At 33.3% G+C, this 16,902-nt stretch overlaps 1 protein-coding gene across 2 annotated transcripts; it reads left to right on the top strand.

Annotated features, from left to right (window-relative positions):
* Nucleotides 1–925: 925 nt before the first annotated feature.
* LOC106664101 (T-cell acute lymphocytic leukemia protein 1 homolog) lies at nucleotides 926–16,892 on the top strand. Of its 2 annotated transcripts, XM_014389513.2 has the most exons (4): nucleotides 926–1,044; nucleotides 7,859–7,992; nucleotides 16,191–16,468; nucleotides 16,525–16,892. In XM_014389513.2, the coding sequence occupies exons 2-4, from the start codon at nucleotides 7,990–7,992 to the stop codon at nucleotides 16,691–16,693; spliced, it is 450 nt and encodes a 149-aa protein (XP_014244999.1). In that variant the 5' UTR covers nucleotides 926–1,044; nucleotides 7,859–7,989; the 3' UTR covers nucleotides 16,694–16,892. The 2 variants fall into 2 exon arrangements, with proteins under 2 accessions (XP_014244999.1, XP_014245001.1); XM_014389515.2 differs by lacking the exon at nucleotides 7,859–7,992 and having other exon boundaries at nucleotides 930–1,044.
* The last annotated feature ends 10 nt before the right edge of the window (nucleotides 16,893–16,902 follow it).

The following is a 16,902-nucleotide window of genomic DNA, read 5'->3' as shown; positions in this document are numbered from 1 at the left end:
ATGAGGCCACTATCATTACAATGATCAGTGTGACTAAACTTATTTTAGTTTAAATTTACATTAGTCGTTATAACAAGTAAACCGTTGGATGTATAAAAATGGGTTGAAAATCAATTTAAAAAATTGATGTCTTATTTTATTAATTTATTTGTAATTTGACATGTCTATATACAATGTATAATACGATAATAAATTATTATATTTTAATCTATTCCAGTCTATGTTCGCTACCTTGGTAAACACCTGAACTGGAAACATCTTAAAATGATAAAGCAATTCTTTTAATCATTTCCGCCCATTAACTTCCAGCCGTTGGGATGAAATAAATATCAAGATGATTTGACCTATAACTAGTTTTAAGAAATGTTTTCCTGACTATATCGGTCAACACACGGTTTTCAGGAACAGTCGTAATATTATTGGTCTTGAATAACAGTCTTTTATACAGAAAAAATCTTTACTTTTCAAGTGCATATTGGCACGTTGCACTTTGCAGACACTGGATACGCCACGCCCATTCGCGACAGCGCAGGCTTAGCACGATGCTCCAACTTGTCTTGCTGTGGGCGTGCTTACTACTAAAAGAATTTCCAGTGGAGTCTATTTGAATTTTAAATGGGACTAAACTGTCCACGATGTTTGAAATTTTAAGGAATGGAAATAAATAGTGTTACCCTCTGCTTCAATTTGAACAGTGTTACGATGCACGAGATCATCGCTAAGTGCGAAAGTATAAAACACCCGAGTATACCTAGAATTTTTCTCAAAACTTTTAAAGTCAATAAATAATATTTACTTTTTTTTTAAATCGTAGTTAAAGAAGTTCTTTTTAGGCCGCGACAAAGCGTCCGGTATAGCACCATTATTACAATACCAGCGTAGAAATAATAGAAACGAAGGTTTTCTTCTGATAAATCGGTTCAGGGTATAGGATTAGTATTTGATCTTTAGACCTGCTATTTGAATTGGTTGGGGTTCATCGTTTTTCATCACTGTTCTTCAGTCTTCAAACTGTGCGGGTGTAATTTAGCAGTACGATTCCAGGTAAAACGAATATTTAATCATTATTTGTTAGGACTCCAATTTTCTCATAGCGACAGTCGTTAGTTGTGATCGCTTAATGTCAAACTCACATCTTTAGAAAATTCACTCTGACATTCTCTCTCCCTTTCTTTCTCCCTCTCTTTCTCTACATATATATATATATATATCCAGATGCCTTATGTTGTTTTATTTTATTTTTTTTTATTTGGTATTTTTCCTACTTTAGTCATTCCATTTTGAATATTTTTCTATCGCTCAGAGAATTCTTTTACATATTTGTATTGTTTGCTGTTGTTGTTGTCCTTAGGGAACCTCTTCGCTGGACAAGGACCTAAACGCTTTTCTTTATTTCGCTCTTTCTCACTTTCTCTTTTGTTCTCTCTCTTTCTTTCTCTCTCTCTCCTCTTTCTCTCTCTTTCTTTCTTTCTCTCTCTCTCTCTCACTATCACTCTCCTCTTTTTCTCTTTCTCAATTTCTCTCTCTCTTTCTTTCTCTCTCTCTCCTCTTTCTCTCTCTTTCTTTCTTTCTCGCTCTCTCTCTCTCTCACTATCACTCTCTTTATCCAGTTTATCTACCTTTTTCTTCTCTGAACTCTCACACTCTCTTTCTAACAATGGCTACTTTTTCTCAACCGACTCAGTGACTCCCAACAACAAATCACCAACGCATAAGTCAGTCAGTATCTAATCTCATGGACCCTCTAGCTTCCACCCTCTACCATATATTTTTATATTAAATGCTGATTAACCCCTTCTTTGAATAAAAAAAGATACATTGTCCCATTTCAGAGTTTTTTCTTAGAGAGGAACTTGTCAGTTCCAAAAAGAGTATATTCCGATAAACCAATAATTAAAACATTCATCAATGATCATACATCCAAAAATTTATTTTACCCATGCTAATTGCCTAAGCGCTTTACAGGCCTTTTTTAATAGAAATTTTTTGTAACAATCTTGATTATAACTGTGTCTAGTAACAAGACTTTAGAAAAACTTGATGTGCCCTTTTTCCTGGGGTTCAATTTTAAATTACATGTCTTAATAATTGAACCAGGATGACCGGTGACGGTCAATCTGCCGACGAATTTCAATAACTTTTCAACCTATCAAGAAAACCCCACAAAATATATTAAACTACATTTTTTTAAAAAGAAAGTTTATCTGAATTGGCATGGTTTTATTTTCCTTGTATGGGGGAAGCTCTTCCTAGAGTGTTTATCGTCGGAAACAAATTTAAAAACAAACATCCGATCTGGAGCTGTTGAGCCGTGAGGGACGATAAGAGGCACGTGTCGCGTTTGGACAAATAGATACGGACGTCGTCCCGGCCCTCTTTTATCCCTCCCAGCAATTTCAACGCGCAATCAGAATCAATTTACCACTATTGCAGTAATTTATATAATATTTACAGAGCTACCCTTTGCCCCTTATCGCAATTTCTCACCCGACCGAGAACAATTTCGGTTCAATTACTCCCACATCGAGAAGTATTGGCCTTTCCTGCCATTTCATTTAATAATCGGCCAAGTTTCTTCCACCCGAAAATGATTTCCATGTAATTAAGTAATTGCCAAAATTGACTCTTGACAGTGAATTAATTATTTTGTTACACCTCTAAAACTCGCGTAACACAAACTCTCAATATATTATGTATGTGATGTAAAATCTCAAAAAAAAAAAAAAAATGTTTTTACTGACAAGGAAGGAGTGGGTGATACTCTAGTTCGAAAAACATTAACACGTGGGTTCAAAGATTGCCAATGTGCCCTACGAGCCGACAAAATTTTGATTTAAAAGTATACATTTAAAAAAATATGATTTTCTGAGTTTGGTTTGCTTGTTCAAGATATATAGAAGAATATACCTATTCAGAAATCGTGAGAAACGGTCTGGTGTGATATAGGTTTCAGAAAAACATTTTCTTTATCGTGCCAACGTTTCGATCTTTATTGAGATCATCTTCAAGGCCAACACGACACGCAAGACTGGCACAATTACGCAGAAAAACACTTTGAGTGAGTAGAAATACTTCGATTGAATATAAAAAAAAATCTTTTAAAAATTCATTTTTTTCCACATCCTACATGTTTTTGTTAAATTGAAATAATGTTTATAAATCTCAGGCCCTGAAGATGATCTCAATAAAGATCGAAACGTTGGCAAGATAAAGAAAATGTTTTTCTGAAACCTTCATCACACCAGACAGCTTCTCACGATTTCTGAATAATTATCGACTAACGGTCACTAATCATCACACATTATTATACACCAGTAGATTTGTTTTATTTTTTACATAGGTGAGAAAATGATATGCACGATTGTATTAAGTAAGATGAATTATTAAAGATAATAAAATTTGCAGTAAAATGTTACAAAACGTAAATTATGCTTCTTAAGAATATTGTTTGTCGTATTTGATGTATTTTTGTGATCGGTATTTTTCCTTTTTAACTTACAATTTTGAAAACACAAGAAGAATAAATTCTCCAGCAGTAGGGTTAGAAGAAAGAAAGAAGAAAATTACCATCAATCGGTGACAGTGCGTTTGTATAAAATCAAGAGGAGATATGAATTTTATTCTTTATTGCTATGAACATGTATTTTTTAAATGTTAAAAGATGTTTAAAACAAATTCGAATTGTTCCGAAGAAGGTCGCCAGCTGGTAGATTTCGTAGACGCAGACAATCTGATTATACTAAAGGACAGTTTCCCAACGCTCTTACAAATAGACCTGGTAATCAGTCTTCATCAGTCGATCTTTCAATAGCCTCACCCTATATTACTAAATAATACAGCCCGGTTCCTGTTAGCTTTGGGTGTTGGTATGGTATGGTAAAAAGGATATTAGGAAGCGGGTTTTGTGCTCCCCAGGCACTGCAGCCTTTTGGCTTATTGTACCTTCCTAGTTCCTTAGTTCAGTGCATTAGACTCAATCCTCCTCCTTAGAAGTATCATTGACTGTCGCTGCTGCAATTTGATCCGTAAGTTTTTTCCGTACGTTAGGTTAAATCTCCATTGAGCTGTTGCTTCGCATTCGAATATGATATTGGTGGCTGTTTCCTCCTCTTCATTACATAATCTACAAATGGGATGATCTTTGTATATGCCCATGTTGTGTAGAACATGTTGTGTTTCTCAGATCCCAGTAACCGGTTAGTAACCCTACCACTCCTCTGAGTTTGGCCCTCTCCAATTGCAGCAATGATTTTGCCAGTCTCGGTGAGGGTTGTTTCATCATAAGTTTACTACGTCTAGCGCCGCTAGAGTTTATCCTCTTCTCCTTTTGTTTTGTTTGGATCCATTCTGCGATGGAAGATTCTATATTTGTTTTTGTTGTCCCAAGAATAGGTTCGGGGCCTATGTATGGTCTTGCAGATCCTCCTCTGGCGAGACTGTCTGCTATCTCATTACACAAAATTATCCTGTGCCCTGGCACCCAAGATATCATCAGGGTGTTGTGTTTCCCCAGGTTTTGGAGATTTTGGATGCATTCACTGACTAATTTTGATGTAATTCTTTTAGATGCTAATGCTTTAATGGTTGCTTGGCTTTAATGGGTGTTGGTATACTATATGTACACTCCATTCAGGGATTATGGTGTACTTTGTTCAGATACTATTGAATATAGTAAATAAGTCCATTATATTTAGTGGTTTGATTGACCAAATTACTTCTTTCTTGAAATGTTCAAAATGTCCACTTTTTTAATCTGTTAAAGGGCCTAATTTCTTTCAGGAATTAGTGTAATCGAAATTAAATAATCTATTATATCCTGTTTAGAATGATTTACGAAAACACTTTCTAAAAGACGGAGACGTTGCCTCATGTACTCGCATTGATAAATGCACGGTACGTGATATAGAATGGAATTGAACTGGACTGTTCCCTCTGGATAAATTCAACAAGTGGGCATGTCTGGTTATCTCGGAGAAACACTCCTCGCTAAATCCTTTCTATCTTGTTGAACAATTCCGTTATTGATTCAAAATAAACTTTCATCCAGGATTGTAATTAATTTCAGATCCTCGTGTCTGTTTGACTCGCTTTGTCAAAACTTACTTTTAAGTGACGAGGAGAGAGATTAAACGAGGATTAAAATCTTTTGTCTCTCAGTCTTAAGGAATCTTATTTAATTACTTTTTTACTGAATTGAACTACAGGGGTTGTTTCGATCTGATGTAAACCATCAAAATCAGTGCTGGCGTGTTGTTTTATTACTATAATTTTTTTATTATAAGCCTTTATTTGCATCAACATAAATACATTTAACTGATTAAATTATTACATAAAGACAAATTTTTGCCATTGTTTGGTCTATATATCTTCGCTCTTTAGAAATGCAGTCACTGAACATTGAAGATGACGAGAAACCGAAACGCGTCTGACAGAATCCAACAAGGATAGTTTTAATGTTAAAAAGGGTTAAATTATGCACCAAAAAGTGTGAATTAGGAGAAAATACTATACAATTAATAAAAATCTTTATGATGGAGTGAATATATGAATTTAATATACATATAATATAAAGGGTCTNATATTCCATATATTGTACTTTTCAGGTTATTTCAACCGTTTACAACTTTATTCCATAAAATCCGACTTATCACATAAAATGTTAATCATAATGTAAATTCGATTACATCAACAGAAAGAGCATTAAAACCACTACGCTTCTCATTTACTTTGTTTCATTGAATAAGATTTTATGAGCTACGAAGGAATTTATGGTATAAAGTTGTAGAAGGATGAAGTAAATTGAAAAGTAAATATCAGGAACAGGGACTTTTTAGTTCAAGTTGACATGTTGGATAACCTACTGAAATATTGGCCTCTTTGACGGGACACCCTGTGTATTATTGTAAATAAAATTAATATATTCACTATATCATAATCATTTTTATTAATTTAATAGCTTTTTTGTCCAATTAACCATTTTTCGTAACAAATTATTTTTTTAAATTTGATGTTAATCCTTTTTCAATTTCAAATTAGCCATTTTGTAACATTAAAAGGTTTCCGAACATTTTCGTCTGCTTATCCATGCTGGATTCTTCATAACAGCGACGAATCATATAGATTTTTCAGCCCTCTATCCATTAGGGCAATAAAATTTGCATTACATTTAACATATAATGAGATACGAGAGACTTGATGGGTTAAAGTTGAAAAAGTTTAAATAACCTGAAAAGTGCAATATCTCGAATATAAGTGAGTATCAGACTTTGAACAATAGGGACTTTTAGAGCAATTTAGACTCAATCAAAGTATTTGTACTCACTCAGAGTGTTTGTTTTTTTATGTGTAAATGTGTCATTATTGTGTGTCGTGTTGATAGTGCATAGAATTGATGTTATATGTTTACATACGTTGAAGGGGTGTTGAAGGAAGTCGGTACAGAAAACATTTATATATGAGGAGTCGGCTTCTTTGAGGTAAAAGGAGACGACAATGTGAAAGAATGGGTAATGGTTCGGCCTGATTATCCTTTCAGGATTGTATAGAGAGGGATAATTAGGGAAAGGAAAGCAAAAATGTTGAAGAATTAGACTATGTAGAAATGTTTGATGTGTGGAATGTAATGATTGTTTTATATGTTTTGGGTGATGTGATGATGATGTATGTTATTGATATTGAATTTGGTTAATGATATTAGCGTAGCTGCGACTGAGTTTACATGTGTATGTTCTGTAATTGATGCTGTGCTTATACCTGTAGATGGAAAATTACGTTTATGTTTTTGTTCTGTGTGTAATATTTTTGGATTGTTGAAGTCGAAATTGTGTTGGTGTTCAAAATGGTGGGTGCCAGTGCTGTAAGATTTAAACTTAAATTAAATTTTCGAGTTACAGTTGGCTAATATGAGAAAAACTAGGGACGGACAGCATGTCGAATCAAAATTAAAAAACGTTTAATAAATTCGTTCGTCCCGTGAACAGATGTCAATATTTCAATGAGGTTATTTTACATGTCAAATTGCTCTAAAAGTCCCTATTGTTCAAAGTCTGATACTCACTTATATTCGAGATATTGCACTTTTCAGGTTATGTCAACTTTCTCAACTTTAACCCATCAAGTCCCTCGTATCTCATTATATGTTAAATGTAGTGCAAATTTTATTGCCCTAATGGATAGAGGGCTGAATAATCTATGATTCGTCCCTATTATGAACTCCAGCGTGGATAAGCACATGAAAATGTTCGGAAACGTTTTAATTCGACGTTGAAAAAGGGTTAACATTAAATTAAAAATGTTCTGTAATTGATGCTGTGCTTATCCCTGTTGATGTAAACCATTTCTAAAAAGTTACGTTTATGTTTTTGTTCTGTGTGTAATATTTTGGGATTGTTGAAGTCGAAATTGTGTTGGTGTTCAAAATGGTGGGTAGCGAGTGCTGTAGGATTTTGTTTGGATTTTTGGGAGTCATAGATATATTGCTACTCTTTTATCCAGATATTGGGATGTAATTCCGCTGTAAGTTGCAGGACAGTTTAAACAATTGATTTTGTAAATTACGTCAGACTTGTTTGTTACTGGTGTGGGATCTTTAATGTTGGAAAAAAAGTCGAAACGTTGGCACGATAAAGAAAATATTTTTGTAACACCTACATCACACCAGACCGCATCTCAAGATCCCCAAATTGCCTAAAAATTACATTTGGTGTTGGCACTAGAAATATGTAACTCGATTGGAATAGGTTACTTTCAGGTAGTTTTTTGCCGTATTTCCCGTGTTTTCCTCTATGTCCGTAATGGAGAGAATCCTTTAAAATCAGGACCTGCAGAGGCAATAATGGTGTCTATTGATTTTGTAAAGGTGAGAATGTGTGCGGCCGGCCAATCGGGGCTTTTTGGAGGGAGAAACCCTGTCGGGATTGGGCCGGGTTGTTTGAACAACCCTCCCACACCGATCCACCCCCGTCTTCCCACTTCCTCGTCGGACTCCAAATGGTAAGCATACTTTCCACAACATTCAACCCCTACGAGTGTCCCCCGCCGTTGACGAGCTCTCTCTAAAAAAAGTTCTGTAAAATACCAAAAAAATATCTCCCAACTCAAATATCATTTTGGGAAGATAAAAATCTATTTTGTGACGTGTTTTTTTTTCCGCCGAGGTTTTTCCAACCGTATCGCATCTTCTTAATTAAACTCCATGGGCATTCTAGATTATGTACAGGTATTTGATTTTTTTTAAAATTAATAATTGAATTTTGTAACAGCCGACCATCGTATATGAAAACTTTTCAAATTAAATTCCAGACTTCAAAATTATTAAAAAATCTTCTCCAGGTAGATAATATAAATAAATTAAAATATATCCTAGTGTTATTTGTGTTAAAATCATGTGCCAGAAGTAAAATTATGAATTTATCGTGACCCACTGTAACCAGTTAACTGAATTAATTATGTGTGGTTATTAGTGACCGTTAGTCGATGATTATTCGGAAATCGTGAGATGCTGTCTGGTGAGATGTAGGAAGCTTTCGTCGTCTCTTTTCACCTCAAAGAAGCCGACTCCTTATACAAAACTTAGTCTTCCTATACCGACTTCCTTCCCCACCCCTTCAAAATCCAACGTATATAAACATAAAACAGCAATATCTCACTGGCACGCAAGAATGGCACAATCACGCAGAAAACAAACACTTTGAGTGAGTAGAAATACTTTGATTGAATATAAAAAATATTTTTTTGCATTGTATAAATTCACTTTTTTCCACATCCTACATGGGATCTGGGATTTATTTACAAACATTGTTTACATTTAACAAATGTTGGATGTGGAAAAAAGTGAATTTACACAATGCAAAAAAAAAAAATATTTTTTTTATTCAATCAAAGTATTTCTACTCACTCAGTGTTTCACTTTGATTGAATATAAAAAATATTTTTTTGCATTGTAGAAATTCACTTTTTTTCACATCCTACATTTGTTAAATGTAAACAATGTTTGTAAATCCCAGGCCCTGAAGATGATCTCAATAAAGATCGAAACGTTGGCACGATAAAGAAAATGTTTTTCTGAAACCTACATCACACCAGACCGCATCTCACGATTTCCGAATAATCATGAATTAATTATATGTAAAAAATGATATAATAGACCTCTTTATTATTTTACTTTATTGCCTACTATCTAATTATAGTAAATTCAATGCTAATTTTTAGGAAATGAAAGAGTTACCAATTGGGTCTCCATTATCCCCACTTTGTGCCGAAATATTTATGAATAATTTTGAAGAAAAAAATATTTCCAAATGAAACAACAAATTAATTAAAACTGTTCTTTTTGAAAACGCCATGTAGACGATATTTTATGCACATGGTCGGGAATATTAGAGGTTCTCAAAGAATTCCTCCAACTAATTAATTCTTTACACCGTAATATAAATTTTACATTGGAAATTGGCAAAGATGGTTGTTTATACTTTTTAGACCTAAAACTGTCCATATTAAACAACCTAATTGAAATACACGTATATAGAAAGCCCACAACTACAGACACTATGACACCAGCGGATTCTCATCACCCATGGACCCAAAAAGCTGCTGGTTTCATCTGGCTCATAGTCCGTTATGTTAAAACTCCCATTAACACCTGCTAACTATAAAAAAGAATTAGAAACTATTTAAACCTTAGCAAAAAACAATGGGTATCAAGAAATAATTTATTGATGTGTTGCTAGTTAATAGAATAAAAAAATTAACTTTAAAAGAAGCAACTATAGGATTCAGCCACCCCATAAATGAATCATTAGGTTTACGGTATTTTCCCCTACATTGGTGAACCAAAAATGTAGGTAAAATTCTTAAACAATAAGGGTTTAGAATAGCTTTTAGAAGCTACAAGACAAGGTTGACAACTTGGCAAAAAGCGGGGTTTGCCAACTTAATTTTAATGTTTGCGACATTAAATATATAGGACAATGCGGTAGAGAAATTAAAACGAGAGTTAAAGAACACGACAAAATCGAACAAATTTTTGGAATTTAAGGACCATCTAAAAGAAACAAAACACAATTTCAATTTAGATTTAAATACAACAGTGTTACATAGTTTCAACAAAGGGAGGGAACTAGATTAATTTGAGAAATTTGAAATTAAAAAATGTAAAATTGAACATGGAGATAAATAGATCTTATATACACTACTAATTATTGTGTGTCGTGAATAATGACACATCTACACAGAAAACAAATACTTTGAGTCTAAAATTTATAGCATTGTATAACTTCATTTTTTCACATCCTACATGTATTTGTATAATTTAAACAATGTTTATAAATCCCAGGCCCTGAAGATGATCTCATCGAAGATGAAAGATCGAAACGTTGGCAAGGTAAAGAAAATGTTTTTCTAAAACCTACGTCACACCAGACCATATCTCCAAATAATCATTAACTAACGGTCACTAAACACCACATATGCATTAATAATACAGATTTTGAACTATCCCATATTTTAAATAAGTACCTAATAATATTAGATGATGAGCTGTAAGCATGAAATTCGGATCGTTGAGAACAACTAACTGTGAGTAGGAACTATCTTTTTAAAAAGATTGACCAGTTAACTGTGTGCACCGTTTTTATCACCCACAATGCGTTAATCCGGTTCATCCTCTTGTTATAATAATTCTGTCTGTTTTTATGCAGTATATAGCTTAAAATACAGGGTGATTTTTTTTCCCAAGGAGCGGCAAATTATATTTGTCATCGCCAGCCCTTTCTTTCTTAGCTTTGCAATTCTTTTCTTACCTTTTTCGCGTTTTATACCTACTAATTTCGTTTACTGTTTCTCCAGCCCAATTATGATGTCTCACGAAGAAACAGTAATATAGTGTTTAAGTCGTTTCACTCACGCTATTAAATTACATTCGCACGTTCATACTACCCCAGATTACTCGATATTCCTTGGGGGGAACGAGGATAAACCCTGCCATTCGCGCTAATAAATTACAAACACACCGCAAATCATTCACGCTACCTCCGAGTACTCGATATTCCTCGTGGTATTTGGGAGATAAGCCTCTTCACGCAAATAAATACATTCGTACCAATAAATAATACATATAATATACATAAAGGTACAACAATCTAAGTAGAATTTAAAATAATTAATTATAACAAGGTGAATTTAAATTCTATCCTCCATTTTTTTTTCGTTTTTGAGAAAAACCCGGTCAATTTTATTATTTAATTAATTATTATCAATTAATATAATAAATTTGGTTCTTGGTTTTTCGTTTTTCCGAGAAAAACCCCGGTAAATTTTATTATTTAATTAATCATTGCAATTAATTTACTATCAAATAATATGATAAATTTGGTTCTTGGTTTTTCGTTTTTCCGAAAGAAAAAACCCGGCTAATTTTGTTATTTAATTAATTAATACATTTAATTTATTATCAATTAATATAATAAATATGATTATTCAGAAATCGTGAGATGCGGTCTGGTGTGTTGTAGGTTTCAGAAAAACATTTTCTTTATCGTGCCAACGTTCGATCTTTATTGAGATCATCTTCAGGGATTTACAAAAAATATATTTTTTGCTTTGTATAAATTCACTTCTTTCCACATCCTACATGTATATGTTAAATTTAAACAATGTTTGTAAATCCCAGGCCCTGAAGATGATCTCAATAAAGATCGAAACGTTGGCACGATAAAGAAAATGTTTTTCTGACCTACAACACACCAGACCGCATCTCACGATTTCTGAACAATCATCGACTAACGGTCACTAATGACCACACACAATATCATAAATTTGGTTCTTGGTTTTTCGTTTTTCCGAGAAAAAAATAGTCAAAAATAGTGTTTTGCGTATAACTTAAGAACCGTGGCTCCAAATTAAAAACCGTTTGCGCCGGTGAATTCAGCTTCAAAACTACTTTCAAGAAATCGTATATTATGAATATCCTGCCATTTGAAATAATTATGCTTCTATTCGTATCCTGGAATAATGGAAAGTTAGATTAAACGGTTTTCTCATTAGAAACTAGATTTAACAAAGTTAACGTGTCTCGGAGTTTTTTTCTCCAAAAAGACTCCAATAAAAAATAAATAATATAGAGTGAACAAATTTTGGCCATGTTGGCCTGCCTATCCTCGCATTTTTTATATCTTCGACTATCTTTAATGGTCTACCCATCGAAGATGGTAAAATGTCATCGAAAAATAGAAAAAAATCTAGTGAAGGCAGACCGAATTGATCGGAAACGAACAAACCACGTTTTCATCAACCCGCATATCCGGTGAAAGAAATCTCACAAATTATATTTTGTTTTTCCACGCTGTAAAAGTGATTAATATAAACAACCTCAATAAGTTTAAATATATGTTTTAGTTCAGCACATGTTAAACCTGGATGTCGAATGTTTGCTAAATGAGAAAAGTGCATATTCCAGCCTTCAGGCCAGACAGACTGTGTATGATTGATTAATGCTCACAAAAAGTTAATCTTACTCTAAATTTGTTATGTACCAACGGGAAGTGGATTGAAAAATCTAAGTTTTTTACCGGAACTTTTTCGGTTCCGGAACCAACGCAAAATACAAAATCATTAAAAAGAGAAACTTTTTCGAGTTTTCAAAGTTCTTTTCTAAAGTTTCAGCAAGATTTTCCTGTTCTGTAAATACTGACAGATATGACACTTACAAAAAAGTCGCCCCTACTCAGAAATTCGTGAGCTTTAATAATAAAATAATAATAATAATTATGATGGTTTGAGAGAAAGTTCACAAAACACCGGAAAATCATTTATTGAATGAGTAAAATTTAACTAACAATTTTTTAAATCCAGTCTTAATGCGTTTTTATGAGCAAAATCAGGTAATAAACTGTTAAATTCATTCTATCACTGAATTGTATTCCGGTGTTGTGATAAATATTCAGTCAAACCATCATAATTAAATAATTTTGTTTTTAAAACTCACGAATTTTTGATCTCGTTTAATATGGTTCACAATAAAATAAGCATGTAATTAATTATAATGACAAAAATACAGATAGTTTAAAATAACCAACAAAATATACGAGTGCCAGGTTCTTCGGTTCTTTTGTCTTTGAGAATACTCGACGCTACTGGACGAAAATCTGGACAGTGGGGAACTTGGATGCAGCATAGCGTAGAGTGGCGTTGCGTTACGCGAGGCAAATGTGAACGGAGTTTGGAATTTCTATTTTAAAAAAATAATAAAATAATATGTGTAAAGAAAGCAAAACAAACTCTTTGGTACAAGGTTATAATAAAAATTAAAAAACTGGAGTGCCAACCACCATTTTCAATATTAAATTAATTATTCGAAGCTTTTTGTTTTTTCTTATCTTCGATTTTGGACAAAAGAGTCTTTTTTGTTTTGTATTACTTTATTTATTTTTTAAGAATAAGCAAAACGATAGAGAGTAGTAAAATCTGTCAGGAACGATATCGGGATTGCATGCTTAAGAAGATGGACATTTCGAATATTTATTTAATTTGTTAAAGCGTTTTGTTTTTCTTATGTTCAATTGACAACACAATTCACAAAAGACTTTTTTGTTTACTTTTTGATTACTTTCTTTATTTTTTTACGAAAAAACAAAAAGCCTAAGAGGAGTAAAATCTGTCAGGAAAAGATGACAGGGTTGAATCCTTCCAGAATATGGACTTTTGAACATAAAATTTTATTTTTTAAAGGTTTTTATTACTTTCTTATGTTTAATTTTGTGTCAAGGAGTGTTTTTTGTTTAGTTTGTATTACCTTCTTACATTATTTNTTGTGTCTGGGAATGTTTTTGTTTAGTGTGTATTACTTTCTTTTTTAAAGAAAAAACACAAAGCTTATAAGTAGTAAAATCTGTCAGGAAACGATGACAGGCTTAGTTTCATCAAGAAGGGGACTTTTGACCATTTAAATTTTTTTTTTTCTTAAGATCAATTTTGTAACAGTTTTTTTCTAACATTTTATTACTTTCTGTATTTTTCAAGAAAAAACAAAAGGCTTAAGCGTAGTAAAATCTGTCGGAAAACTAAGTTAGGCTTGCAATCTCTGAGAAACTCCACGTATTGACGCCTATTCACGGGACACCTTGTATACAGGAATAATACTAATAACTAATAAGTAATATGAATACAGGAATAAGGATAATAATAATATAATGGTCACGAACAATCTGTCGAACTTCTGGAGCTGCTTCTACGCCAAAAATGTGACAAAGAAGTATCTCTTGACACAATCAGATTCTCAATAATAATGGTGAAATTTCTGGTTTTATGTTTTTTTTTGGTAAAACTCGAGTTTTTTATTAAAAAAATGGGCATATCACTTGAACCTTTGACCCTACAAAATTGAACACACTGCTAAAAAGATACTAAATCTTAATTTAGAAAGCATACCTTATAAAGTTCTTGTTCTATTTTATTTGTAAAAGAAATATAACACATATTTTGACATGTTCATTTGAAAAGATTTCTTTGCAGGGACTTTTCTGTTTAGATAAAAGAGTGTAAACCTCATTCGTTAATACGCTTCCTATCGGTTTAATCAAGTTTGGCATTAGGAATTAAATCGTGGGAGAAGAAATTAGAATTAAGAATTAATAGAGAAGAAAAAGAATAAAAAGCTGGTCCAAGAGTGAAATATTGCATAAGTAAAGAAACAAATTTGTCTTCAGAATAAAATCCCGATGAACTCTTTAGCCATGCGTTCAATTTTCTGGATTCGTCCCGGACCGTGTTTCCCCAACTTTCAACTGAAATTGTCCATCAAAAAATGAAAATAATCCAGGTTTGGAATAGACCGTTCATATGCTCATAAACGTTCACGTTTTTGTCCGGATTGACATTTTTCAAAGTGTAATATACGGAGATACGCTTTAAAGAAGTTGATCCAAAATTATAATTTCGCAAATTTCATGATATTTGTGCAGTTATTTTGTAAGTGGACTGGCAATTTTTAGAACGAAAGTAGACTAATCTAAAAGGAAATTCGGTGCTAAATCTAAAAATGGAGTCAAAAGTTGGGAAAAGTTACTTTAGAGTGGAGAAAATTCAGGTTTTATATAAAGAAACGTGTTTTTCTTAAATAAATACTTAATAAATCGTAAGTTTTGAATGGATGAGATAAAACCATGATGAGGTTTACGGCCTTCTACTCCACTTTAGATGCACTCTCACCGAAAAATGACGAGCTGACAACCCAGTATATACAGAATTGAATTTATGACGTCTTCTCATTCATTGACTAAATCACTATTTTTGGTTTTGGCAGTCCGGGGACAGACCTCGGTCTTATCCATCCCGCCGCCCAAGTTCCATCAACCGCTAGACCATTACAACCCCAAACGCATGCAGTTTTTAAAGTTAAACCCACCTTCAACCATTCTTAAATACATTACCATGTACCACATAAGTAGGGTGGTGGAATCCTCAATGTTTCACCATCGACCGTCACGACAAATTCACGCTCATAAATACATTCAATCTCGATATACATAAAAGGGAACACAAAACGAGATATCTATCGGTACCAATAGCACTGTTTTCTCCAAAAATCAAAACAGGGCTCAAAGATTTGCTGCTGTACCCGAGCACAACTTTCATAACGGATGGACCCACATCGTTGCCATGTTCAAGCACAGATCTCATATGATCGTTACTACAAGCTCTCTATATGGAGCCAAGGAATGACAACCTTCAATTAAGTGGAGCACACTGAGCAACCTGGTTCTGCATGGAGGACTTGCAGCCTGTCCTTAATCAGGTGAAGAAGATCCTTCTATGATTCAGGTCATCAGAGGGTTGCCCATCGACTGTGCACATGATGCATAGGAGCTTGCTTATAGGAGTTATCTGAGTGAAATGTTAAAAGTACTTTTTATGTAAAGGAAAGAATATAAACCTCACAGAAGGTCCATAAATCAAATTTTCTATCTTTTTACTATATTAACTTGCTATTTTCCCAGTTTGATTATTCATTATTTTACCCATTATAACCAGTATTTTAAATAAATTATTAATTAGTTAAAGAATAACCTGGCATTTTTGTTTTGAATATATATGAAATTTGGCTTATTTTTTATGCTTTTATACTTAACATGAAAAAAGTAAAATGATTTCAATCATCACACGAATTTACAATTAACAATTGTAATTTTTCGCAGCCTGTGGTGGGAAAAATGGAGTGGGAAGGTTCTGACAGTCGGCAAGGTAAAAGTGTACAGGATTCTGAGGATGACGTGATGTCAGATGACATATCATTAGTCGACGACTCAGAGGATGAATGTGGCTCTGGCGTTGTCAGGAAAATGTTCACCAACAGCCGTGAAAGGTGGAGACAACAGAACGTAAGCGGGGCATTTAGCGAACTGCGAAAGCTTGTTCCAACTTACCCAGCTGACAAGAAATTATCCAAACATGAAATCCTTCGAATGGCAATAAGGTAAAAAAATGGAATGAGTAATATCTATCTACAGATTTTACTGAAAATGTTTTCAGATATATTAAATTACTCACGGGGGTGTTGGCATGGCAGCAGCATCAGCATATCCACTCGACAAACAACAACAACAATTGTCTGAATCAAAACTGCAATTATGCTGAACAGACCCTGCAAAGTCTTGTCATAATAGCACCGAGTGAAACCAAATTTCCTTTCAACAGCTAAAGCATCATGGTTACAAACTTAAACTTATGCTAATAATTGTTATTCATCTTAACGAAAAAAATTAATTATATTTTATATATATTTGTATATATGCAACAAATTTTTGTTGCCGAAATCTTTGTTTACAATTTAATTATTTTGCCATGGCTTAATGCGCAGTAAGTGTCTTTAATTAATTGAATTGTAATAAATGTTGCATTAGCACTTGA

Source organism: Cimex lectularius, unplaced genomic scaffold (assembly GCF_000648675.2).
Source record: "Cimex lectularius strain Harlan isolate CLEC.00 unplaced genomic scaffold, Clec_2.1 scaffold82, whole genome shotgun sequence".
NCBI lineage: Eukaryota > Metazoa > Arthropoda > Insecta > Hemiptera > Cimicidae > Cimex > Cimex lectularius.
The sequence above is the reverse complement of the archived record's forward strand: the minus strand, read 5'-3'. Positions and strand labels throughout refer to the sequence as shown.

Coding starts and splice junctions, on each gene's coding strand:
- LOC106664101 (XM_014389513.2), top strand. Junction 16,469..16,524: donor ATCCTTCGAATGGCAATAAG/GTAAAAAAATGG, acceptor AAATGTTTTCAG/ATATATTAAATTACTCACGG.